We start from the raw sequence: 23,662 nt of genomic DNA, 5'->3' as shown, positions 1-23,662 counted from the left end.
AATTCTGTAGAAAAATCCACTTTGATAGGAAAAACAAATAAAACTACACGCAGGAAAAAAAAAAAAAAAAAAAAAAAGGGTGGCGCTGTAGCGTAGCCACGCGCTCTCCCTGGGGAGAGCAGCCCGAATTTCACACAGAGAAATCTGATGTGATAAAAAGAAATACAAATACAACTGGGATTTCAAGCAGTCTATACCAACCCCACAATTTTCAAGAAGATGCAGACTATAAGCAACTGTACCAGTTGTCCACAGCCTCAGGCTAAGCTGTACCTCTTCTTCTTCTTCTGCGTTCACTCGTATGCACACGAGTGGGTTTTTACGTGTATGACCGTTTTTACCCCGCCATGTAGGCAGCCATACTCCGTTTTCGGGGGTGTGCATATGTTCTTGTTTCCATAACCCACCGAACGCTGACATGGACTACAGGATCTTTAACGTGTGTATTTGATCTTCTGCTTGCATATGCATATACACACGAAGGGGGTTCAGGCACGTAGCAGGTCTGCACATATGTTGACCTGGGAGATCGGAAAAATCTCCACCCTTTATCCACCAGGCGCCGTCACCGTGATTTGAACCCGGGACCCTCAGATTGACAGTCCAACGCTTTAACCACTCGGCTATTGCGCCCGTCGCTAAGCTGTACCATTTTCCCTGATGTACTGAAACAGCCCACAACAGCCGCCGTGTTAGTTTTTTACCCACAAATGAATCTCAGCGACGGGCGCAATAGCCGAGTGGTTAAAGCGCTGGACTTTCAATCTGAGGGTCCCGGGTTCGAATCATGGTGACGGCGCCTGGTGGGTAAAGGGTGGAGATTTTTACAATCTCCCAGGTCAACACATGTGCAGACCTGCTAGTGCCTGAACCCCCTTCGTGTGTATGTGCAAGCAGAAGATCAAATACGCACATTAAAGATCCTGTAATCCATGTCAGTGTTCGGTGGGTTATGGAAACAAGAACATACCCAGCATGCACACCCCCGAAAGCGGAGTATGGCTGCCTACATGGCGGGGTAAAAACGGTCATACACATAAAAGCCCACTCGTGTGCATACGAGTGAAAGTGGGGGTTGCAGCCCACGAACGCAGAAGAAGAAGAAGAAGAATCTCAGCATGGCGTATTACCCTGAAGAGTCAGTGCCATCCATGATGGATGGAAAAACCCCCGTGACATTTTCACAGCTTGTAGAAACGCCAAACAGAAAGAGAACTGACTTGCACAGTAATCCACGTGTGTGGGGTGGGGGTGGGGGGCGAGGGGGGGGGGGGTGCGGGTGTGTGCTGATTATCCGGTTGTGGTTTTCCGCAACTCATCCTTATTCTTATCTTATCTATTATAATCAATGTGCAGTATAGTAGGCTATGTTTATAATTATATTCAAATAATGTTTCTTAATTCTTTCTGTTTTTACATGAAGAATACTAGTTATTACCTGCAGTGTGTGGATGTATGTATGAAACGGTGTATGTGATATTTTTTTTACATTTGTATCTTCGTAATATTCGTAAAAGCTGTTGTTGACTTTTACAGTTACGGTCCCCATGTTGTTTTACTTGTCTATGTTGTGATAATGCACCTGACCAAATTTCTCCAGTTGGAGATAATAATGTTATTTCTTATCTTATCTTATCTTGACTGAGGAAGCACCAGCAGTGTAGATGGAGTCTGTTAACTCTCTCCATACGAACGGCGAAAGAGACGACGTTAACAGCGTTTCACCCCAATAACCACCATCAAAATATTACCAGCGGAAGGCTCTTACACTGAAGAGGTGAATGTTGATAAAAGAATACCACAATTCTGATGACGGAAACTAAAAGTTGGGTCATTCAGACACCCACTGGACATCCGAGGGGTCTGTGTAGAGGAGAAGAGAGGACTGGCCGCACTGAGCGAGTTAAACACAACAACAACAACGACACATGGCAGCTTTTTCAACTCTTTCCTTCACACACAACCTTCACGCACAGCCACACAAAACAGAAATTATATATAAAAAAAAAAAATAGTTGCGAAAGCCTTTGGAGACACTGTGCCTTGACGTGTACAGGTGGAGGGAGAGACCCACTACATGGCGCCTTGCTCAGCGGTCATACTTGGCCAGGAGGTTGACCACTTCAGTTTGCACCTCAGCATCCTGGGGGTGGAAAGCCAAAGTTTAATTAAGGCCAGACACGGTAGTCCAAAAACGTATGAAATAAACTTGAAGTTTATGGCTTTCTGTGACATAGTATGCAAAGACATTGGACTAAACATGTCTAAAAAGGTCATTTTGTGCAATTTGTCGTGACGGTTTCCATGGAAACGAATCCAAAATGGCAGAGAAATTAAAAAAATTAAAAGCTAAAAACTTCGGTACCTTTATAGATATGTTATTTCTGTTTGTTTTATTTGATTTATTTGTATTTGTTCTTTATTATAGTGCAGTGGTATTTTGGAATTTGAATAAATACATTTTTTTATTATTCTTTTGTTGAAATGTGTATAAATTCCTTGACATAATGTTTTTCAAATGAGTGTATATTCATTCTTTTACTAGTAATAAAGATGAATACATAAAGAAAGTTTGAACATGCTATCTTTTAAAGTTTTTGAGCCTTAGCATTTTGAAAAATAGTATTACAAAGACAAAACACAAAACTGAGAAAACAGGAAAAGAAAGAGATGTGCTTGTACTCGCAAGAAATCACGCATGTTGATGCTGTTTGAAGCTTTATTTAAGTGAATATAGTACCCAGGTAAAACGGACTATAAAGATTAGATGTTGAAGAAGCAAATTTTGCGAAAAAAACGAAAATCACAAAAAATCATGATTTTGGTCAAAATTTCACTACCATGTCTGGCCTTAAAACGTCACCACCTATCCTGTTAAGTCTCACATCTCTTTCACAAACAGTAGCACTCGGCACAAACTTGCATTTTTTTTGTCGTTAAGTTTTTAACAGCATGATTATGTCTGTAATGTTCTCTCACACATGAATACAAAAAAAAACCATTTACAAATACATGTGTATACCAAAGCATATGTGTTTCACTGCACATATGTATGCCCCTGCCTCCCCCCCCCCCTCCCCACATGTATGGATACACACACACACACACACAAACACACACACACACTTGCATAAACAACACACACACACACACATGCCCACACAATACACACACACACACTTGCACACACAACATACATGCACACACACACACACAACACAACATACACACACACATGAAAACACACACACACACACACACACACACACACACACACGGAGCAAACCACCCACCCTCCCCCCAACACACACACAGGTACTAGAACTAACCACATCCTTGTCGTCTGGCTCGGACTGCGCCTTTCTCAGCCACGGAACAGCACTGCTGTACTGCCGCTTCTCAACAAGACACTGAAACAACACAAGGTGAACAGGACTAGGAACAACATTGCTGTACTGCCGCTTCTCAACAAGACACTGAAACAACACAAGGTGAACAGGACTAGGAACAACATTGTTGTACTGCCACTTCTCAACAAGACACTGAAACAACACAAGGTGAACAGGACGAGGAACAGCACTGCTGTACTGCCGCTTCTCAACAAGACACTGAAACAACACAAGGTGAACAGGACTAGGAACAACATTGTTGTACTGCCGCTTCTCAACAAGACACTGAAACAACACGAGGACAAAAGGACTAGGAACAACATTGTTGTACTGCCGCTTCTCAACAAGACACTGAAACAACACAAGGTGAACAGGACTAGGAACAACATTGTTGTACTGCCGCTTCTCAATAAGACACTGAAACAACACAAGGTGAACAGGACTAGGAACAACATTGTTGTACTGCCGCTTCTCAACAAGACACTGAAACAACACAAGGTGAACAGACACTGAAACAACACAAGGTGAACAGGACTAGGAACAACATTGTTGTACTGCCGCTTCTCAACAAGACACTGAAACAACACAAGGTGAACAGGACGAGGAACAGCACTGCTGTACTGCCGCTTCTCAACAAGACACTGAAACAACACAAGGTGAACAGGACTAGGAACAACATTGTTGTACTGCCGCTTCTCAACAAGACACTGAAACAACACAAGGTGAACAGGACTAGGAACAACATTGTTGTACTGCCGCTTCTCAACAAGACACTGAAACAACACAAGGTGAACAGGACTAGGAACAACATTGTTGTACTGCCGCTTCTCAACAAGACACTGAAACAACACAAGGTGAACAGCATTAGGAACAACATTGTTGTACTGCCGCTTCTCAACAAGACACTGAAACAACACAAGGTGAACAGGATTGGGAACAACATTGTTGTACTGCCGCTTCTCAACAAGACACTGAAACAACACAAGGTGAACAGACACTGAAACAACACAAGGTGAACAGGACGAGGAACAACACTGTTGTACTGCCGCTTCTCAATAAGACACTGAAACAACACAAGGTGAACAGGACTAGGAACAACATTGTTGTACTGCCGCTTCTCAATAAGACACTGAAACAACACAAGGTGAACAGGACGAGGAACAACACTGTTGTACTGCCGCTTCTCAACAAGACACTTAAACAACACAAGGTGAACAGACACTGAAACAACACAAGGTGAACAGACACTGAAACAACATTGTTGTACTGCCGCTTCTCAACAAGACACTGAAACAACACAAGGTGAACAGGACGAGGAACAACATTGTTGTACTGCCGCTTCTCAACAAGACACTTAAACAACACAAGGTGAACAGACACTGAAACAACACAAGGTGAACAGGACGAGGAACAACATTGTTGTACTGCCGCTTCTCAACAAGACACTTAAACAACACAAGGTGAACAGACACTGAAACAACACAAGGTGAACAGACACTGAAACAACATTGTTGTACTGCCACTTCTCAACAAGACACTGAAACAACACAAGGTGAACAGACACTGAAACAACATTGTTGTACTGCCACTTCTCAATAAGACACTGAAACAACACGAGGACAAAAGGACTAGGAACAACATTGTTGTACTGCCGCTTCTCAACAAGACACTGAAACAACACAAGGTGAACAGGACTAGGAACAACATTGTTGTACTGCCACTTCTCAATAAGATACAACACAAGGTGAACAGGACTAGGAACAACATTGTTGTACTGCCGCTTCTCAACAAGACACTGAAACAACACAAGGTGAACAGGACGAGGAACAACATTGTTGTACTGCCGCTTCTCAACAAGACACTGAAACAACACGAGGTGAACAGGACTAGGAACAAGACTGTTGTACCGCCGCTTCTCAATATGACACTGAAACAACACAAGGTGAACAGGACGAGGAACAACATTGTTGTACTGCCGCTTCTCAACAAGACACTGAAACAACACAAGGTGAACAGGACGAGGAACAACATTGTTGTACTGCCGCTTCTCAACAAGACACTGAAACAACACAAGGTGAACAGGACTGGGAACAACATTGCTGTACTGCCGCTTCTCAACAAGACACTGAAACAACACAAGGTGAACAGGACTGGGAACAACATTGCTGTACTGCCGCTTCTCAACAAGACACTGAAACAACACAAGGTGAACAGACACTGAAACAACACAAGGTGAACAGGACTGGGAACAACATTGTTGTACTGCCGCTTCTCAACAAGACACTGAAACAACACAAGGTGAACAGGACTAGGAACAACATTGTTGTACTGCCGCTTCTCAACAAGACACTGAAACAACACAAGGTGAACAGGACTAGGAACAACATTGTTGTACTGCCGCTTCTCAACAAGACACTGAAACAACACAAGGTGAACAGGACTAGGAACAACATTGTTGTACTGCCGCTTCTCAATAAGACACTGAAACAACACAAGGTGAACAGGACTAGGAACAACATTGTTGTACTGCCGCTTCTCAACAAGACACTGAAACAACACAAGGTGAACAGGATTGGGAACAACATTGTTGTACTGCCGCTTCTCAACAAGACACTGAAACAACACAAGGTGAACAGGATTGGGAACAACATTGTTGTACTGCCGCTTCTCAACAAGACACTGAAACAACACAAGGTGAACAGGACTAGGAACAACATTGTTGTACTGCCGCTTCTCAATAAGACACTGAAACAACACAAGGTGAACAGGACTAGGAACAACATTGTTGTACTGCCGCTTCTCAACAAGACACTGAAACAACACAAGGTGAACAGACACTGAAACAACACAAGGTGAACAGGACGAGGAACAACACTGTTGTACTGCCGCTTCTCAATAAGACACTGAAACAACACAAGGTGAACAGGACTAGGAACAACATTGTTGTACTGCCGCTTCTCAATAAGACACTGAAACAACACAAGGTGAACAGGACGAGGAACAACATTGTTGTACTGCCGCTTCTCAACAAGACACTGAAACAACACAAGGTGAACAGACACTGAAACAACACAAGGTGAACAGGACGAGGAACAACACTGTTGTACTGCCGCTTCTCAATAAGACACTGAAACAACACAAGGTGAACAGGACGAGGAACAACATTGTTGTACTGCCGCTTCTCAACAAGACACTTAAACAACACAAGGTGAACAGACACTGAAACAACACAAGGTGAACAGGACGAGGAACAACATTGTTGTACTGCCGCTTCTCAACAAGACACTTAAACAACACAAGGTGAACAGACACTGAAACAACACAAGGTGAACAGACACTGAAACAACATTGTTGTACTGCCACTTCTCAACAAGACACTGAAACAACACAAGGTGAACAGACACTGAAACAACATTGTTGTACTGCCACTTCTCAATAAGACACTGAAACAACACGAGGACAAAAGGACTAGGAACAACATTGTTGTACTGCCGCTTCTCAACAAGACACTGAAACAACACAAGGTGAACAGGACTAGGAACAACATTGTTGTACTGCCACTTCTCAATAAGATACAACACAAGGTGAACAGGACTAGGAACAACATTGTTGTACTGCCGCTTCTCAACAAGACACTGAAACAACACAAGGTGAACAGGACGAGGAACAACATTGTTGTACTGCCGCTTCTCAACAAGACACTGAAACAACACGAGGTGAACAGGACTAGGAACAAGACTGTTGTACCGCCGCTTCTCAATATGACACTGAAACAACACAAGGTGAACAGGACGAGGAACAACATTGTTGTACTGCCGCTTCTCAACAAGACACTGAAACAACACAAGGTGAACAGGACGAGGAACAACATTGTTGTACTGCCGCTTCTCAACAAGACACTGAAACAACACAAGGTGAACAGGACTGGGAACAACATTGCTGTACTGCCGCTTCTCAACAAGACACTGAAACAACACAAGGTGAACAGACACTGAAACAACACAAGGTGAACAGGACTGGGAACAACATTGTTGTACTGCCGCTTCTCAACAAGACACTGAAACAACACGAGGTGAACAGGACTAGGAACAACATTGTTGTACTGCCGCTTCTCAATAAGACACTGAAACAACACAAGGTGAACAGGACTAGGAACAACATTGTTGTACTGCCGCTTCTCAACAAGACACTGAAACAACACAAGGTGAACAGGACTAGGAACAACATTGCTGTACTGCCGCTTCTCAACAAGACACTGAAACAACACAAGGTGAACAGGACGAGGAACAACATTGTTGTACTGCCGCTTCTCAACAAGACACTGAAACAACACAAGGTGAACAGGACTAGGAACAACATTGTTGTACTGCCGCTTCTCAACAAGACACTGAAACAACACGAGGACAAAAGGACTAGGAACAACATTGTTGTACCGCCGCTTCTCAACAAGACACTGAAACAACACAGGGTGAACAGGACTAGGAACAACATTGTTGTACTGCCGCTTCTCAACAAGACACTGAAACAACACAAGGTGAACAGGACTAGGAACAACATTGTTGTACTGCCACTTCTCAACAAGACACTGAAACAACACAAGGTGAACAGGACGAGGAACAACATTGTTGTACTGCCGCTTCTCAACAAGACACTGAAACAACACAAGGTGAACAGGACGAGGAACAACATTGTTGTACTGCCGCTTCTCAACAAGACACTGAAACAACACAAGGTGAACAGGACTAGGAACAACATTGTTGTACTGCCGCTTCTCAACAAGACACTGAAACAACACGAGGACAAAAGGACTAGGAACAACATTGTTGTACCGCCGCTTCTCAACAAGACACTGAAACAACACAGGGTGAACAGGACTAGGAACAACATTGTTGTACTGCCGCTTCTCAACAAGACACTGAAACAACACAAGGTGAACAGGACTAGGAACAACATTGTTGTACTGCCGCTTCTCAATAAGACACTGAAACAACACGAGGACAAAAGGACTAGGAACAACATTGTTGTACTGCCGCTTCTCAACAAGACACTGAAACAACACAGGGTGAACAGGACTAGGAACAACATTGTTGTACTGCCGCTTCTCAACAAGACACTGAAACAACACAAGGTGAACAGGACTAGGAACAACATTGTTGTACTGCCGCTTCTCAACAAGACACTGAAACAACACAAGGTGAACAGACACTGAAACAACACAAGGTGAACAGGACGAGGAACAACACTGTTGTACTGCCGCTTCTCAACAAGACACTGAAACAACACAAGGTGAACAGGACGAGGAACAACATTGTTGTACTGCCGCTTCTCAATAAGACACTGAAACAACACAAGGTGAACAGACACTGAAACAACATTGTTGTACTGCCGCTTCTCAACAAGACACTGAAACAACACAGGGTGAACAGGACGAGGAACAACATTGTTGTACTGCCGCTTCTCAATAAGACACTGAAACAACACAAGGTGAACAGGATTGGGAACAACATTGTTGTACTGCCACTTCTCAACAAGGCACTGAAACAACACAAGGTGAACAGGACGAGGAACAACATTGTTGTACTGCCGCTTCTCAATAAGACACTGAAACAACACAAGGTGAACAGGACTAGGAACAACATTGTTGTACTGCCGCTTCTCAACAAGGCACTGAAACAACACAAGGTGAACAGGACTAGGAACAACATTGTTGTACTGCCGCTTCTCAACAAGGCACTGAAACAACACAAGGTGAACAGGACTAGGAACAACATTGTTGTACTGCCGCTTCTCAACAAGACACTGAAACAACACAAGGTGAACAGGACGAGGAACAACATTGTTGTACTGCCGCTTCTCAACAAGACACTGAAACAACACAAGGTGAACAGGACGAGGAACAACATTGTTGTACTGCCGCTTCTCAATAAGACACTGAAACAACACAAGGTGAACAGGACTAGGAACAACATTGTTGTACTGCCGCTTCTCAATAAGACACTGAAACAACACAAGGTGAACAGGACTGGGAACAACATTGTTGTACTGCGGCTTCTCAATAAGACACTGAAACAACTGCCGCTTCTCAACAAGACACTGAAACAACACAAGGTGAACAGGACTAGGAACAACATTGTTGTACTGCCGCTTCTCAACAAGACACTGAAACAACACAAGGTGAACAGACACTGAAACAACACAAGGTGAACAGACACTGAAACAACATTGTTGTACTGCCACTTCTCAACAAGACACTGAAACAACACAAGGTGAACAGGACGAGGAACAACATTGTTGTACTGCCGCTTCTCAACAAGACACTGAAACAACACAAGGTGAACAGACACTGAAACAACACAGGGTGAACAGGACTAGGAACAACATTGTTGTACTGCCGCTTCTCAACAAGACACTGAAACAACACAAGGTGAACAGACACTGAAACAACACAAGGTGAACAGGACTAGGAACAACATTGTTGTACTGCCGCTTCTCAACAAGACACTGAAACAACACAAGGTGAACAGGACTAGGAACAACATTGTTGTACTGCCGCTTCTCAACAAGACACTGAAACAACACAAGGTGAACAGGACTAGGAACAACATTGTTGTACTGCCGCTTCTCAACAAGACACTGAAACAACACAAGGTGAACAGGACGAGGAACAACATTGTTGTACTGCCGCTTCTCAATAAGACACTGAAACAACACAAGGTGAACAGGATTGGGAACAACATTGTTGTACTGCCGCTTCTCAACAAGACACTGAAACAACACAAGGTGAACAGGACGAGGAACAACATTGTTGTACTGCCGCTTCTCAACAAGACACTGAAACAACACAAGGTGAACAGGACTAGGAACAACATTGTTGTACTGCCGCTTCTCAACAAGACACTGAAACAACACAAGGTGAACAGGACTAGGAACAACATTGTTGTACTGCCGCTTCTCAACAAGACACTGAAACAACACAAGGTGAACAGACACTGAAACAACACAAGGTGAACAGGACTAGGAACAACATTGTTGTACTGCCGCTTCTCAACAAGACACTGAAACAACACAAGGTGAACAGGACTAGGAACAACATTGTTGTACTGCCGCTTCTCAACAAGACACTGAAACAACACGAGGTGAACAGGACTAGGAACAACATTGTTGTACTGCCGCTTCTCAACAAGACACTGAAACAACACGAGGACAAAAGGACTAGGAACAACATTGTTGTACTGCCGCTTCTCAACAAGACACTGAAACAACACGAGGACAAAAGGACTAGGAACAACATTGTTGTACTGCCGCTTCTCAACAAGACACTGAAACAACACAAGGTGAACAGACACTGAAACAACACAAGGTGAACAGGACGAGGAACAACATTGTTGTACTGCCGCTTCTCAACAAGACACTGAAACAACACAAGGTGAACAGGACGAGGAACAACATTGTTGTACTGCCGCTTCTCAACAAGACACTGAAACAACACAAGGTGAACAGACACTGAAACAACACAAGGTGAACAGGACGAGGAACAACATTGCTGTACTGCCGCTTCTCAACAAGACACTGAAACAACACAAGGTGAACAGACACTGAAACAACACAAGGTGAACAGACACTGAAACAACACAGGGTGAACAGGACTAGGAACAACACTGTTGTACTGCCGCTTCTCAACAAGACACTGAAACAACACAAGGTGAACAGGACTGGGAACAACACTGTTGTACTGCCGCTTCTCAACAAGACACTGAAACAACACGAGGACAAAAGGACGAGGAACAACATTGTTGTACTGCCGCTTCTCAATAAGACACTGAAACAACACAAGGTGAACAGGACGAGGAACAACATTGTTGTACTGCCGCTTCTCAACAAGACACTGAAACAACACAAGGTGAACAGGACTAGGAACAACACTGTTGTACTGCCGCTTCTCAACAAGACACTGAAACAACACAAGGTGAACAGGACGAGGAACAACATTGTTGTACTGCCGCTTCTCAACAAGACACTGAAACAACACAAGGTGAACAGGACTAGGAACAACATTGTTGTACTGCGGCTTCTCAATAAGACACTGAAACAACACAAGGTGAACAGGACGAGGAACAACATTGTTGTACTGCGGCTTCTCAATAAGACACTGAAACAACACAAGGTGAACAGGACGAGGAACAACATTGTTGTACTGCGGCTTCTCAATAAGACACTGAAACAACACAAGGTGAACAGGACGAGGAACAACATTGTTGTACTGCCGCTTCTCAACAAGACACTGAAACAACACGAGGTGAACAGACACTGAAACAACACAAGGTGAACAGGACGAGGAACAACATTGTTGTACTGCGGCTTCTCAATAAGACACTGAAACAACACAAGGTGAACAGGACGAGGAACAACATTGTTGTACTGCCGCTTCTCAACAAGACACTGAAACAACACAAGGTGAACAGGATTGGGAACAACATTGTTGTACTGCCGCTTCTCAACAAGACACTGAAACAACACAAGGTGAACAGGACTAGGAACAACATTGTTGTACTGCCGCTTCTCAACAAGACACTGAAACAACACAAGGTGAACAGACACTGAAACAACACAAGGTGAACAGACACTGAAACAACACAGGGTGAACAGGACGAGGAACAACATTGTTGTACTGCCGCTTCTCAACAAGACACTGAAACAACACAAGGTGAACAGACACTGAAACAACACAAGGTGAACAGACACTGAAACAACACAAGGTGAACAGACACTGAAACAACACAAGGTGAACAGGACGAGGAACAACATTGTTGTACTGCCGCTTCTCAACAAGACACTGAAACAACACAAGGTGAACAGACACTGAAACAACACAAGGTGAACAGGACTAGGAACAACATTGTTGTACTGCCGCTTCTCAACAAGACACTGAAACAACACAAGGTGAACAGGATGAGGAACAACATTGTTGTACTGCCGCTTCTCAATAAGACACTGAAACAACACAAGGTGAACAGGACTGGGAACAACATTGTTGTACTGCCGCTTCTCAATAAGACACTGAAACAACTGCCGCTTCTCAACAAGACACTGAAACAACACAAGGTGAACAGGACTAGGAACAACATTGTTGTACTGCCGCTTCTCAACAAGACACTGAAACAACACAAGGTGAACAGGACTAGGAACCAGGAGGGAAGAAGCCTCCTTAGTTTCTTTTCTCTCTTTCTCCCCTTTCCATTAAATATATATGATAGTCGGTTGTGTCCGACTATGACCATCAGAACAGCAGAGGAGGCAACTGCTGTTCCGACTATTTGGGCTAGAATTTGATTATAGTGGAGAGTGTCTTGCCCAAGTACATCCCCACTCTCTCGACCAAGAGGGTTTTAGGACAGTCGGCGTTGGGATGGTTCCCAAAGGCCAACTAGCCCACAAGGCTGCAGCACTAAGAGCCAGTGCAATTTTGCCTCCTAGTTTGAGAGTCATAGTCCTTCACAAAAGACTAAGCTGTAAATGGTATCCCACTGACTGGAGAAACCATTGATTATACAGCTCTCACTTTGCTGTTGGCCCAAATGTAAACTTATGTCAATCTATGATATAAGCCGAGTGTTGGGCTTTTTCCATTAAATATATATGTGCTATTATAACTAATGTAGATTAGCAAGGACAGACTGGAAGAATGGGCCATGCCTAAAATCTTAATCCTAAAAAACATTTTGAGTTCTGAGTTCTTTTCTTTTCTCAAGCTATAAATGGTGAATGTCTTTGAATAGGATGATGCTACTGACAGTCTGCAAGCAGTATAAAAGTCACAGTACAGAACACATGATTCAAGATTCAAGATTCAAAAACTTTATTACTCAAGGATAAAGATTTTAGGCATTGCCTGGTCTTCCAATCTGTCCTTGTGACAACAAAAACAGTAACGATAAGACACAACAATAATAACAATGGTAAATACTACTACTACCACTACCACTACTACTAATGATAATTATAATACTAATCAATGGACCATCATCATCATAAAAATATAATGAAGGGAACACTGTCACACACTCACACCCACCCACCCACACAAGGTATCAAATCATATTGTAATACATTACAAAAAATACAGTAAAAGATAACTTACTGGGTTTTTTTTTTACCCTTTTTAATAATAATAATAATAATAATAATAATAATAGTGGATACTTATATAGCACACTATCCAGAAATCTGCTCTAGGTGCTTTACAAAAACGCTTTTGTTAACATAAAACATTACATCAATGTTACATACACACACCAAAATGTAACCACACACACACACACACACACACACTGCATACATACATTTTAACATACATGTGTATCTAACAGCTACCCTTACACATACGCACACATAGGCAGGCACAAACTTACATAAACACACGCACACACAATACACATTCATATACATGCATGTAGTTATGTACACATACGTATGTATACTCACATAGTCAAGCACAGCTAACGCAAAGGAAGTGGACCTTCCTTTAAAACGATAAATATTGTCAAATGTTACCCAGAAATATACAATCAGGTATGTGCCGATTCACAAGACATGACAGATACTGGTCAAACTTTTCCTATTACTTCATCACAGTCTGTTAGTGTGGTGGCAGCCTGTCTGTCTGTCTGTCTCCCTCTCTCTCTCTCTCTCTCTTATACACACTCTTTCTCAGACTCAATTTTGTATGCACACTCATTTACATACATGCATGCATGCACACAGACACCATCTTACCTTTGCTATGTACAGAGAGTTCTCCTTCCATTTGCCAGGGTTGAGATTTTCTGCCTAAAATAAAACAGAGGAAGACACAGACAAAAAACAACAACATTATTTGTTTTTCTCATGTCCAGCGTGACCAGTTCTCTCTCTCTCTCTCTCTCTCTCTCCCTCTCACACAGACTCACACACCAACTCACCACTCTCCACCATGTACATATGCACATGCCCACACACACACACACACACACACACACACACACACACTCGTACACGCCTACTGACACTGCAGGAACATACTTACTCTTGAGCATGTTCATGCATGCACACAAATACATTCACACATTTTCTTTCTCTCAAACAATATATGCAAGCACACACTAGCTCTCACACAGGCACACAGGTGCACACACACAAACACACACACACACACACACACACACACACAGAGTTCAGCTGCATGAAATGTTGGAGAGCTTCTTCAACAGTGGAGGTGTGTGGTGTGTCAGAGAAAGCTACAGCTTCTTTTCTCTCCACCATGTACATATGCACATGCACGCTCACTCAACACACACACACACACACACACACAGGTATACACATACTCGCACTGCAGGAAAATGCTTACTTATGAGCATGTTCATGCACACACACACACAAACACACATTGACACATTCTCTTTCTCTCAAGCTAAACTCTCTCCGTACGAACGGCGAAAGAGATGACGTTAACAGCGTTTCACCCCAATCATCATCATCAAAATGTTGCAGGCGGAAGGCTCTTTATACTGAAGAGGTGAATGTTGACAAAGAATACCACAATTCTGACGACGGAAGCTAAAGGTTGGGTCATTCAGACACCCACTGGACATCCGAGGGGTCTGTGTAGAAGAGAAGAGAGGACTGGCCGTACTGAGTGAGTTAACCACGAGGGGAAGAAAAAGTATTCCATGTAAGTACTCAATTTGTTTTCTCAAGCTAAATTTACATGTTTACAAATGATCTTTTTGGAAGGAAGGGAGGGGGGTTTAAAAAGGAATCCAAGACTTTACTTTTATTTCGTTATCACTTGTTTTCGTGCTTTCTTTCGTTCGTTTCATGTTCAGTATTTTTGATTGTTTTTCCACGTTATACTTAGCGAAATAAAGAATACCACAATTCTGACGATGGAAGCTAAAGGTTGGGTCATTCAGACACCCACTTGACATCCGAGGGGTCTGTGTAGAGGAGAAGAGAGGACTGGCCGTACTGAGTGAGTTAAACACTGTATGCACATACACATTAACTCTCACACAGCTCAAACACATATACACACACACACAAGAGGCAAACAGGCATACACATACACACCACACACAAACGCACACACACACACACACACACAGTTCACCTGCATGAAATGTTGAAGAGCTTCTTCAACAGTGGAGGTAGGTGGGGCGCCAAAGAAGGCTGCAGCTGCCTTTCTTTCCAGCCAGGACAACATGTATATCTGTCCACACACACACACACACACACACACACACAATGGTGATACCAGTAGGTCAACACATATGTTGCCCTGGCCACTAAATTCATATCTAATGGATCAGAAAATAAATCTCTACAGGTTTTTTCCATCCAAAATGTATTTTCAAATCCATTAGCATCATGCCAGTTTCTGGAGAGGAGAAAAATGATTTGCTTTTGAAAATGTCTATGACCTCGCATCACACGGTAAGAACCATAATGTCCCTTTTCAGAAGATAGGCGCAATAGCCGAGAGGTTAAAGCGTTGGACTTTCAATCTGAGGGTCCCGGGTTCGAATCTCAGTGACGGCGCCTGGTGGGTATAGGGTGGAGATTTTTCCCATCTCCCAGGTCAACATATGTGCAGACCTGCTAGCGCCTGAACCCCCTTCGTGTGTATACGCAAGCAGAAGATCAAAATATGCACGTTAAAGATCCTGTAATCCATGTCAGCATTCGGTGGGTTATGGAAACAAGAATATACCCAGCATGCACACTCCCGAAAACGGAGTATGGCTGCCTACATGGCAGAGTAAAAACGGTCATACACGTAAAAGCCCACTCGTGTACATACGAGTGAACGTGGGAGTTGCAGCCCACGAACACAGAAGAAGAAGTCCCTTTTCAGAATTCTGTGCTTCCTACCTTTACCTTGAACTTTGACTTGTCCAATTAAAAGGCCTAACTTCCCAATGCTTCTGACCACTCTCCATGTAAACCTTTCTTACGGTGAATAATTTTCTAAGCAGAAGACAGTCAAGAGGTCACCTTCACCTTCACCTATCCCGTAGTCTTGTGGACCGTTGGGGCGCCACAGGTGATCTGGCAACCAGCATCCTCCAATCCTCTCGGTTTTCTGACCTCCTAATTGTATCGCTCAACCTCAAGCCCGTCCATTCTGGGGTGTTGTCCTCCCATCTCTTCCTCTGTCTGCCTCTCCTTCTCCCCCCTTGCACTGTGCCCTGCAGGAATGTCTTGGCCAGCCCTGATGATCTCATGACGTGGCCATACCATTTGAGCTTGCGTCTCTTGACCAAGGTCAACAGGTCTTCGTAGGGCCCAATGACTTGCCTGATTCTTCTTCGTTCGTGATATGATCTTTGTAGGAGTTGCCCACTTCCTCTGCAGTATCTGCTTGGCCACTGGTTCCTGTCCCGCTCGCTCCCACAGAACTTCGTTTCGGATCTTCTCCTGCCATCTATATATAACTATGCCAAAAAGCTGTCTGGACAAAAGCAGTGCAAACTCATTTATGGTGGTGGGCTGCCCATTATGTCACATGACCTATGTCTCGCTCTGCGAGCGACAAAAAGTCCACCACGAAAGTGGGCCCCCGCACACCCTCCCTAATACAGACAACATGATACTTACACTGTAACACCATCTGCCCAGCATGTGATGAGGTGTTGGGTCCTTGGGGTTTAAGTCTATGGCCAACTGTATATGCTCCTGTAACATCAGCAAGCACAGCTTTCAAATTCCCAGGTAATTCCTTGTTGTCCTTGGGGGCAAATTCTGCTTGACCCCCCCCAAATTTCTGCTTGCCCTCGCTACGTTAAGAGTAACCGCATCACACAGTATTAAGAACACTGCAGCAACATGCTAAAAAGGAAATTTTCTATCTAAAATTACGTTTAAATAACATACTTACCGTGACCCAACTAGTGCAGACTCCGGCAGGGGTCGGACATTCCTGTCCTGTGCGAACTACTATCCGCCTATGCGGAGAAAATGAAAGCAACTACGGCCAATAACCTCCCGGATGTAGGTAACCTCCCCTTGGCTGGCTAGCGCCCTCTTTTTCCGGCAGCCATCATGACTCCTGTTCCTGTGCTCTTCATACGGCTAAGTTTTTTTTAAGACTGGGTTTTTGGTTGTTGGTTGTTTTTTTTGTTTGTTTGTTTTTGTTGTAGTTTCTTTTCCCTGCAATTTACATCATGTCATTTTGAATGCACACACAATGTCTATGTTAGAGAAAAGAATGACTACCGAAATACACAGCACCATAAAATGCTATACAAAAACCTGCATCAATTCACTTTTGTGAACACATGACTGTACAAGCGACCAGTTAATTGTAGCTGACAAACTGTCAGTCACACCGATGAGACAAAAACTACATTGTGGACCTACCTTTATCAAGTACCCATTTTTGATTTTCTCTGAGGTTGGTTCATAATCACCGATACTTCCAACAGTGATAGCATACCTGTGACAAAAAAAAACACACAGCATTCTCAACAACTGATTATATTGATGCAGGTGAAAACAAAACCAACAACAAAAGTAAGACCAACAATCTTAAATAAAGCTGCTTTGGGTTTGTTTTGTTTTTTTTTGGTTTTTTTTCCTTTCTTTCTTTCTTTTTTTCTTTTTAAAGTGCAACAAAACACAGGTGATAAGAATTTTTTTTTAGCACTGTCATCTCTCTCTCCCTCTCTCTCTCTCTCTCTATCTCTCTCTCTCTATATATATATATATGATTCTTTGTCTTCTCTCTTTTTTTCTATTTTTTCACAACCATGGAATGAACCTTGATACAAAATCAGCTGCTGAAAAAAAGAAAAAAAAAAAAAAGAAAAAAAGCTCTCCCCTCCCCCTTCCACTTTCTCGACGACAACAACACAAAAGAAAAAAAGAAAAGAAATCCCTCTCCACATCCCAATCCCTTCCACTTTCACTCTCTAAATAAAATCCCTCTCCACACCCCTACCCACTCTCTAAATAAAATCCCTCTCCACACCCCTACCCTCCACTTTCACTCTCTAAATAAAATCCCTCTCCACACCACTCTCTAAATAAAATCCCTCTCCACACCCCTACCATCCACTTCCACTCTCTAAATAAAATCCCTCTCCACACCCCTACCATCCACTTCCACTCTCTAAATAAAATCCCTCTCCACACCACTCTCTAAATAAAATCCCTCTCCACACCCCTACCCTCCACTTCCACTCTCTAAATAAAATCCTTCTCCACACCCCTACCCACTCTCTAAATAAAATCCCTCTCCACACCCCTACTCTCCACACCACTCTCTAAATAACATCCCTCTCCACACCCCTACCCTCCACTTCCACTCTCTAAATAAAATCCTTCTCCACACCCCTACCCACTCTCTAAATAAAATCCCTCTCCACACCCCTACCCTCCACTTCTACTCTCTAAATAAAATCCCTCTCCACACCCCTAACCCCCACTTCCACTCTCTAAATAAAATCCCTCTCCACACCCCTACCCACTCTCTAAATAAAATCCCTCTCCACACCCCTACCCTCCACTTCTACTCTCTAAATAAAATCCCTCTCCACACCCCTACTCTCCACTTTCACTCTCTAAATAAAATCCCTCTCCACACCCCTACTCTCCACTTTCACTCTCTAAATAAAATCCCTCTCCACACCCCTACCATCCACTTCCACTCTCTAAATAAAATCCTTCTCCACACCCCTACCCACTCTCTAAATAAAATCCCTCTCCACACCACTCTCTAAATAAAATCCCTCTCCACAACCCTACCCTCCACTTTCACTCTCTAAATAAAATCCCTCTCCACACCCCTACCCTCCACCTTCACTCCCTCAAAAAAATATTTAAAAAAAAAACAAACAATAAGGCAAGTCAAGGTAAGAGGGTGATTTCAATTACCCCCTGGAGCCATAAAACAGACATCAACGTCTTTAACACACACCATGCAGACAAAAAGAGTGACCTCAACAACAACAAAAATAGGCCTGTATGAGCAATCAGGCAAATGCTCATTAATAACCATTTTCTATGACAATAGAAAAAAATAGACAAAAAAACAACAACAACAACAAATAGGCAAATACACTTTAACAACCATTTTCCCTCACAACAGAAGAAAAAAAGAAGAAAAAAAAACAAAAAAAACCAACAAGCAAATATACATTAACAACCATTTTCCATCACAACAGAAAACAAGAGAGGCAAGGCCTTCAAGACTCACTTGTGACTGACAGTAAAACACACAAGCTTTTTATGTATTGAGTATAATTTCAAAATGTAATATTTAAGATGAGAAAGATCAGTTTAAAGCAAATTAACTCCCCTAGCATTAATTACAGAGTAATTTCCCTTTTTTACTGTCTGCACCAAAACGTTTGCAAAATAAATAAAACTTCCATGCTTAGCAAAAGAAGTTCCTGTTTGAACAAAAAATGATAATAATGACTGCTCTTGTTGTTGGGTCAGAATATCAGATCAAAGTGCCATGTTTAGAGAATACAAAAAATATAACAGTAAATGCAGTTTGCATATAATTAGGCTTCTTTTTTTTTCTTTTTTTTTCCCCCCATCCCAGAGGTGCAATATTGTTTTAAACAAGATGACTGGAAAGAACTGAATTTTTCCTATTTTTATGCCAAATTTGGTGTCAACTGACAAAGTATTTGCAGAGAAAATGTCAATGTTAAAGTTTACCACGGACACACACACACACACACACACACACACACACACACACACAGACAACCAAACACCGGGTTAAAACATAGACTCACTTTGTTTACACAAGCGAGTCAAAAATAGAAGAAAACTACAACAAACAAACAAAAAACAAACACATGCCATTTGTGTCCATCAGGACAGTTTGTGTCCAAGTTGACGGCTGCCAAGGCAGCGTCCTTGGCCAGGTACAAGAGTTCCTTCTTCTGGTCTCCATCTCCACGATTCCCTGCGGCGTTGGCCACAAAGTACATCACTTTGGAGAAGCGCCACTGAAACTCTGCATCCAGAGCCATCTGCAACATGTATGCCAATCCAGTTTGAAAAATCAGCTGTATCACTATAAAATTATTCCTTTTATGCTTTGATTTTTAACCACTGGTTGTTCTTGTATTGATGTCAAGGGAAATAAAATGCCTGCCAAACCCCTACACTTTAGATAAAACATGTTACCACGCCAGTCAAGTTGTCGAGATTTAAGAACAAAAAATCTTGAAGAAAGCTCTTGTCTTCTATCTATCCTTATCTATCTATTCATCTCTCTATCTATATAGACACACACACACACACACATATATATAATACACACACACACACACACACACACACACACACATGCATGAGTGTGTGCATACATGCGTGCGTGCATATGTATCTCTGTGTGCCTGTGTACGTGTCTGTGTGTGCATGCATGCATATGGGTGCAGGCAATGGCATGTCTGTAGCTAAACTTCACACTTTTCGTTTCATTATTTACTGCAGTGTCCCCCTGTTTCTGTAATTTATAAATGTTCTTCTTTACATTTATTGACATTTTATTACACAATGGATAAATAATGCATTTCATTTCCATGAAGGCAATCAGGTGTAAAAGATTGGTAATCGATACTAATCATCATATACACATTTCATAAGTTATTTTTTTATGTACATTTATATATTTTAAAATTGCACATCACATACACAGAAGAACATTCATAATTAAACGCATGGACCTTTATTCTCATAAGTTATACATCAATATCACCTTCTTCTCTTTCATTTTCAGCAGACTAAGTGCACTTTCATAATCAGCTTTGCTTCCAGCTGCGATGAATCCATCAATTTCTTTGAAGAACTGTTCATCACTTTCATCACCATCCATTTCCACAGACACCGGAGATGCAAACTGGACGTTGCGCTCCAGTCCATTCTGTCTGCCAGTCACTTCTTGATCGCTCAATCTGGGAAACGGATGGATGAAAACAGAGAGGGGAGGGGAAGAGAGAAGACAGATCAAGAGAGAGAGAGAGTCAAGATTGATTTATGTCATCATATGGAAAACATTATCATGAATTAACTTTGGCGCTTGAACGTATTACATTTTAAATAGACTGAAAACGTTTATACTCTGTCAATGTGGAAAACATTATCATGAATTAACTTTGGCGCTTTAACATATTACATTTTAAATAGATTGAAAACGTTTATACTCTGTCAATGTGGAAAACATTATCATGAATTAACTTTGGCGCTTTAACATATTACATTTTAAATTGATTGAAAACGTTTATACTCTGTCAATGTGGAAAACATTATCATGAATTAACTTTGGTGCTTAAACATATTACATTTTAAATAGACTGAAAACGTTTATACTCTGTCAATGTGGAAAACATTATCATGAATTAACTTTGGTGCTTTAACATATTACATTTTAAATAGACTGAAAACGTTTATACTCTGTCAATGTGGAAAACATTATCATGAATTAACTTTGGCGCTTTAACATATTACATTTTAAATAGACTGAAAACGTTTATACTCTGTCAATGTGGAAAACATTATCATGAATTAACTTTGGCGCTTTAACATATTACATTTTAAATAGACTGAAAACGTTTATACTCTGTCAATGTGGAAAACATTATCATGAATTAACTTTGGCGCTTTAACATATTACATTTTAAATAGACTGAAAACGTTTATACTCTGTCAATGTGGAAAACATTATCATGAATTAACTTTGGCGCTTTAACATATTACATTTTAAATAGATTGAAAACGTTTATACTCTGTCAATGTGGAAAACATTATCATGAATTAACTTTGGTGCTTAAACATATTACATTTTAAATAGACTGAAAACGTTTATACTCTGTCAATGTGGAAAACATTATCATGAATTACCTTTGGCGCTTTAACATATTACATTTTAAATAGACTGAAAACGTTTATACTCTGTCAATGTGGAAAACATTATCATGAATTAACTTTGGCGCTTTAACATATTACATTTTAAATAGATTGAAAACGTTTATACTCTGTCAATGTGGAAAACATTATCATGAATTAACTTTGGCGCTTTAACATATTACATTTTAAATAGATTGAAAACGTTTATACTCTGTCAATGTGGAAAACATTATCATGAATTAACTTTGGCGCTTTAACATATTACATTTTAAATTGATTGAAGACGTTTATACTCTGTCAATGTTAACACATTTAACAGAATATTACTTTTCAAACAAACAAACAATCTGATAGAACAATTATCCTTTCTTGTTGCTCAGACCATAAATCAGTCATTTTCTGTACATCAAAACAGTTAGACACAAAAACAATATGCAAACAATTATTAACAATAATAATAAAACCATGAGTACAGACACATAGACAACATGTGCACATTCATGTGCCAAATCTTTCAGGTCAGTTGACATACAGATCTGATGTTATGTAACTCCTTTCGTACATGTATGCAGAAGATCAAAATATTAAATGGTCCTAAATCTAATCTGTGTGATGTCAGAGGTTGTTGGGTTATGGAATCACAGAAATATTGAGCTATTGACCCACAACCATCCAATCATTAGCAAACAATGCTGGTCAGAAATAAGAATGTGTGTGTGTGTGTGTGTGTGTGTGTGTGTGTGCGCATGCATGTGTATGTGTCATGTGTGTGTGTATGTGTGTATGCATTTAAGCGTGCACAGACATGCAGGCGTGTCAAAACTGCATGCAATTCTAGATATAAAGAGTGATTATGGTTGATTTGGTTTCACTTGTGCCAGATGTATCTTGTTCAATAAAACAAAACACCACACATCCCCGATCTCTGTCGCTTTTAATCACACACACACACACAAATTTATACCCTGCAACTGCATCCACAAAATCGTCATCTTCATCTCCGCTGCTGGCAGTCACAGAGTAATAACCAGAATGATTTGTCCTGTTGCCACGTCTCCTGTTCCTACCATTCGCGTTATTCTTTGCTGCAAGTTCTTGTTTTAGTTCTGCAATGAGAACTCTGATCTCCAGTAGTTCTTCCCTCAAGCGAAAGTACAACAAATATAGACCTGCCCCTGTCGCTAATCCAGCCACAGCACAAATCACTGCTGGTGCAGATCGGCGAAACAGAAGCATATTCAGGTTTTGTAGAGCCTAGGCTATTTTGTATTATATCATCAAGATCACAGCAACAGATCAGTAGGGGAAACAGAACATTTACTTGTTTACTGTACTAAAGTCTATAGTCCATGGAAAACCAAGCACAC

General features: G+C 41.7%; 1 protein-coding gene across 1 annotated transcript; it reads right to left on the bottom strand.

The window, feature by feature from the left end:
- Positions 1-632: 632 nt before the first annotated feature.
- Positions 633-23,652, bottom strand: LOC143281525 (regulator of microtubule dynamics protein 1-like). Its single transcript, XM_076586740.1, has 9 exons — positions 23,260-23,652; positions 21,148-21,343; positions 20,244-20,416; positions 17,787-17,862; positions 17,025-17,102; positions 15,538-15,636; positions 14,163-14,216; positions 3,330-3,410; positions 633-2,143 (listed from the first exon to the last, which is right to left on the bottom strand). Exons 1-9 carry the CDS (start codon positions 23,529-23,531, stop codon positions 2,090-2,092), a joined length of 1,083 nt encoding a protein of 360 aa, XP_076442855.1. The 5' UTR covers positions 23,532-23,652; the 3' UTR covers positions 633-2,089.
- Between the last annotated feature and the right edge of the window lie 10 nt (positions 23,653-23,662).

This window comes from Babylonia areolata, chromosome 4 (assembly GCF_041734735.1).
Source record: "Babylonia areolata isolate BAREFJ2019XMU chromosome 4, ASM4173473v1, whole genome shotgun sequence".
NCBI lineage: Eukaryota > Metazoa > Mollusca > Gastropoda > Neogastropoda > Buccinidae > Babylonia > Babylonia areolata.
The sequence above is the reverse complement of the archived record's forward strand: the minus strand, read 5'-3'. Positions and strand labels throughout refer to the sequence as shown.